The sequence below is a fragment of the Piliocolobus tephrosceles genome, chromosome 10, assembly GCF_002776525.5.
Source record: "Piliocolobus tephrosceles isolate RC106 chromosome 10, ASM277652v3, whole genome shotgun sequence".
NCBI lineage: Eukaryota > Metazoa > Chordata > Mammalia > Primates > Cercopithecidae > Piliocolobus > Piliocolobus tephrosceles.
This window is the reverse complement of record NC_045443.1, coordinates 108,162,548-108,167,871: the sequence shown is the minus strand read 5'-3', so window position 1 is coordinate 108,167,871 and position 5,324 is coordinate 108,162,548. Positions and strand designations below refer to the sequence as shown.

The 5,324-nt window shown below is 51.7% G+C and overlaps 1 protein-coding gene across 1 annotated transcript in view; it reads left to right on the top strand.

Moving 5' to 3' along the window:
* Nucleotides 1-589: 589 nt before the first annotated feature.
* PPTC7 (protein phosphatase targeting COQ7) overlaps nucleotides 590-5,324 on the top strand; it is a 51,498-nt gene continuing 46,763 nt past the window's right edge. The window contains exon 1 of the mRNA XM_023203054.1: nucleotides 590-1,098. Coding sequence (XP_023058822.1) covers nucleotides 876-1,098 — 223 coding nt within the window. The 5' untranslated portion in view covers nucleotides 590-875. The remainder of the gene's footprint in view (nucleotides 1,099-5,324) is intronic.

Sequence of the window (5,324 nt, the reverse complement as noted above, 5' to 3'; positions counted from 1 at the left end):
CCCTGTGAGCATGGCTAGAGGCCAGTTAGCAAAAGGGACATGACACCACTTGTGTCCCCTCCCACTCTGATAGGGACACATAACATTTTCTCAGTTTTTCCCAAAAGACTGTATAAAAAATCTCTTCTTTCCAGTTTGCCGCCCTAAATCCTTCCAGTATATTACTTGGGGAGGTGTCACTAGATCTGTGTACCTCTGTTTCTCATTATGTGACTCCATTCTGGTTTCTTGCGGGTTTTTGTTTAAAGGAATGGTGGCGTTATTTAAAACAGGCTTTAAAAGATACGGTTAAAACAGGGGAGAAAATCGTCACGTGGCCCACCTACAATTCCTACTAACTTAACACAGGTCCCGGGTTTGGGGAATCCTCCTAGGTCCTAAATCTTTGGCAGCCAAGTCAAAAGTGACTACGACTCCGGGACTATAATTCCCAGGAGACACTGCGTTCGCACTCTCTGCGCATGCTCAACCTTGGTGACAACAGAAGGCTGAAAGCCCGAGGGGCGGGGCTTGGGGGCTGAGCGTTGAATCGGGGCGGGGCTAGGGGCAGGGCCAGGGAGGGGGCGGTGCTGCCGGCGCCGCCCGGAACACGCTAGTGGAGCGGAAGATGGCGGCGGCAGCTGCGGCTGCAGCCGGGACCTCAGTTGGGCTGAGGCGGAGAAGCCGCCGGCTCTGACCTCGCTCTGGCTCCGGTGCGCGCGGCTGAGCGTGTGCGAGGCCCCGCGCGTCGGGCAGGGGCGGCGGCGGCCACTGCGCGCCGCCCTGAGGAGCGCCCCAGCGGCGGCGCGACTGCGGCTGAGGAGAGAGCCGGCTCCGGGCCTCCGCGTCCTCCTGCTCCCCCGGCCCCCCGCCTCCTCGGGGGGGCGGCGGCGGCGATGTTCTCGGTCCTCTCGTACGGGCGCCTGGTGGCCCGCGCCGTGCTCGGCGGCCTCTCGCAGACCGACCCCAGGGCCGGCGGCGGCGGCGGCGGCGACTACGGGCTGGTGACGGCCGGCTGCGGCTTCGGCAAGGACTTCCGTAAGGGCCTCCTCAAGAAGGGCGCGTGCTACGGGGACGACGCGTGCTTCGTGGCCCGGCACCGTTCCGCGGACGTGCTGGGTGAGTCCCCGGCCCGGTTCCCTCGCCCCAGCCTCGGATCCGCCTCCCGGGGACTCCCCGCGCGGGGCTTCCCCAGTTCCTCCCGGCGGCGAAAGGAGCCAGAGCGCTCACATGGAGGGAGCGCTTACTATGCGCCAGGCGCCGTGCCAAGCGCTCCGAGGCGCGTTTTCCGCTTGAACGACCCCCATTTTAGAGAGGAGGAAACTGAGGCCCACAGCGGTCAAGTCGTGTGCTCAAGGTCACAACCCAAGAGTGTGACCGGTCTGTCAGAGTCCAGAAGCACACTCGGTCTCACTCGGCCGTGCCAGCCCTGGGCGACCTCGTCCCCTCCCTGGGCGACACCTGCAGGCTCCTAACCTCGCTCTGGTTCCCTCTCGCGTGCCCCGGGGATCCTTGCCTCTTCGCGTGCTCCCGACACCACAGCCCGGCCCAGGCTGTGGGATCGGGCAGTCGTGAACCCCCAGACAGCCCGGCCGTATTATTTCGCCGCCTGGATGGTGACCAAATCTTCACCCTTTTCGGAGTCTGGCGGTGGGGGCTGCTGGCTTGGCGAAGAAACCCTCACAGCGTGTTCTCCCAAATTGATCTTGTCCACTTGAGGTCACTTGGGGGTTGGCAGAGTCTCCTTGATCCAAAATAGAATGGTCGAACCTACTTGTAGACTGCAGCCGGGAAAGCTTTGAGATTGGTCACAGCCTTTTCAGGCAACAGGTGCTCCCTGAGGCCTATTCCAGTTATACCTTTGAGGGGTGGGAGACTAGGGAGAGAGCTGGCAGAAAGGGCTAAATATAATTCACAAGTAGTCAGAAACTTTATCATAATGTACGCCTTAGGAGATTTTGTGTATGCTATGGGATACTGTGCCATTAAAACTCTTTGAATGAATAAAGCACTCGCTTTGAAGTTGAAGGACGTGTTGTCATTGAACTTGGGTTCAAATGTCACTTTGATTTCCCTTCCCAGGTGAGACTAAGTTTTTGGTTACTTTAAATTTCATATGCTGAGGCAGAGTTTGGCATTGGAACAAATGGTTCTGTAACTTTTTTATGACAGTAATTATTTTTTAATCTGATCTCAGAATAATTGCCTAGTATCTTTGGTTCTACCACGTGTAGTGTTTGTGAACATGGGAATGGAAAGGTTGTTCTCAGTTTAATTTATGAATTACCCCATTACCTGGGTTGAAGAAAAAGCATTTAATATTTAGGCAACGCTATTGATATTCACGTGAGAGAGAGACTTAGAAAGGTCCTGCAGCTTGCAGATTGAAATTGTACAAATCCACCCCAAAGTCAGCTGTCAGTAGCTATCTTTTCCCTGATACATTTAGAAGTGCCTCACTCAGTGAGCTTGTGACCTGTGCTGCTTTTGTTTTGTTTTGTTTTAGACGGCAGGCCGGAGTGCAGTGATGCAGTCTCGGCTCACTGCAACCTCCGCCTCCCGGGTTCCAACGATTCTCCTGCTTCAGCCTCCCGAGTAGCTGGGATTATAGGCGCCCACCACCATGTCCAGCTCAGTTTTGTATTTTTAGTAGAGATGGGGTTTCACTGTGTTGGCGAGGCCGGTCTCGAATTCCTGAACTTGTGATTGGCCTTGTATTTGCCTCGGCCTCCCAAAGTGCTGTGATTACAAGTGTGAGCCCGGCCCCTGTGTTGCTTTTTAAAGTTTTGTTCATAACATAAGATAGGGGATAATGAGCCTCTAAGGTTCACCTTATAAATCTGTATGCTGGGCTGGGTGTGGTGGCTCATGCCTGTAATCCCAGCACTTTGGGAGGCTGAGGTGGGTGGATCACGAGGTCAGGAGTTCAAGACCAGACAGACCAATATGGTGAAACCCCATCTTTACTAAAAATACAAAAATTAGCCGGGTGTGGTGGTGCGCGCCTATAGTCTCAACTTCTCAGCAGGCTGAGGCGGGAGAATCACTTGAACCAGGGAGGCAGAGGTTGCAGTGAGCCAAGATTATGCCACTGCACTCCAGCCTGGGTGACAGCGAGACTCCCTCTCAAAAAAAAAAAAAATCTGTATGCGGCTTTTGTGGAAGATCTGTGACTTGATTGATGATTTATAGAGTATTTAAATGTGTCAAATCCTATATTGAAGCTTGATTTTAAAATTTTAGAAGGCTAGGCTGGGCGTGGTGGCTCACACCTCTAATCCCAGCACTTTGGGAGGCCGAGGTGGGCGGATCACCTGAGGTCAGGAGTTCCAGACCAGCCTGGCCAACATGGCGAAACCCATCTCTACTAAAAATACAAAAATTAGCCAGGAGTGGTGGCACACGCCTGTAATCCCAGCTACTAGGGAGGCTGAGGCAGGAGAATTGCTTGAATTTGGGAGATGGAGGTTGTAGTGAGCCGAGATCACGCCACTGCACTCTAGCCTGGGTAACAGAGCAAGATTCAGTCTCAAAAAAAAAAAAATGCAATATGATACAATAAAATTTTGGAAGGCTACCTTCTTAATGGAGTGGGATATTTACAAGAGTTGGGGGGATTTTGGTCAAACCCATTCTAAAAAAGTATAAACATAATTTCATGCCCTAGACATCCTGGTGGAAATCCAGCGAACTTTGATGCTCAGCTTTGCCATTTAGTAGCTATGTGATATGTGGTCTTGGGCGGAGCCTCTCTTGAGTCTTCTTTTCTTTATCTGGACTAGGGGATTAAGGGAATGGACGACCTGACCCTTAGTGACTACAGCTTCTGACCGTTATCTCATATTTTCTTTTGTTCTTTTCTTTTTTTTGGTGGTGGGGGGATGGTACGGAGTTCCGCTCTTGTTGCCCAGGCTGGAGTGCAATGGCACCATCTCAGCTCACTGCAACCTCCACCTCCTGGGTTTAAGCAATTCCCCTGCCTCAGCCACCTGAGTAGCTGGGATTACAGGCGTGCGCCACCATGCCCGGCTAATTTTTGTATTTTTAGTAGAAACAGGGTTTCATCTTGTTGGCCAGGCTGGTCTGGAACTCCTGACCTCAGATGATCCACCTGCCTTGGCCTCCCAAAGTGCCAGGATTACAGGCGTGAACCACCACGCCGGGCCCATATTTTCCTTTTGCTTTGAATAGATGGCACCCTTTGTTGTTCTGCACCTTAAATGACAGGTGTCATGGGCACCTTCAGTAGATGCCTGTTTTGTATGTAGCACTAAGCCAGTGGTTTTTAGCTTTCCTTGGTTCACAACCCCTGAGGATCTTTGTCCAAGAGATTTCTCCTCAGGACCCTGTGCACAGAGATAAAATTTTGCATAGGCTCTTAGGAACTTTGCTGACTCTGTGACTCCTCTAATACCACCTGGAGGTCCATGCATAGGAATCAGATCAAGAACCCCAGCTCTGTACCCGTCTTGAAGGGAATGCCAGTAGACACAGTCAGATAGTGGTTGCTGATGTAACCAAAGGGTGTTTGTTAGCCATGTTTGACAAAGATCAAGCGTGCACATATGCAAATAGTAGGGGATAGGGGGAGTGAAGTACAGGTTCTCCAGGACTGTCCTGTTGTGGAGGAGCTCTTCCAGACGGCAGTCTTGGGAGCCACCTGAAATAACTTCATGAGTTGGCCTCATTTGATCCTTGGCTGTCCTGAACCAGTTCATATGATGGAGACTTCTATTTTATTGATACTGTAAAAGGTGATGACTTTTTTTTTTTTTTGAGACAGAGTCTTGCTCTGCTGCCCAGGCTGGAGTGCAGTGGCACGATTTCGGCTCACTGCAACCTCTGCCCCCCAGGTTCAAACGATTCTGGTTCCTCAGCCTTCCAAGTAGCTGGGACTACAGGCATGTGCCACCAAGCCTGGCTAACTGTTTGTATTTTTTTAGTAGAGACGAGGTTTTGCCACGTTGCCCAGGCTGATGTCGAACTCCTGACCTCATGTCATCCACCTGCCTCAGCCTTCCAAAGTGCTAGGATTACAGGTGTGAGCCACGGTGTCCGGCTAAGGTGATGACTTTCAATGACTCTTTAATACTGCTGTCTACTCTAGAGTTCGGAGTTACAAACTGAATTACATTAAAAGGCTGTGTTGAGTAATAACGTTACGTTGAACTAAAGTGCTTTTTGAACCTTTTGGTTCTGTAGATAATTAATTTTCTTTGAATTGACACCATTTTTTTTTTTTTTTGGAGAGGGAGTCTCGCTCTGTCGCCCAGGCTGGAGTGCAGTGGCCAGATCTCAGCTCACTGCAAGCTCCGCCTCCCGGGTTTACGCCATTCTCCTGCCTC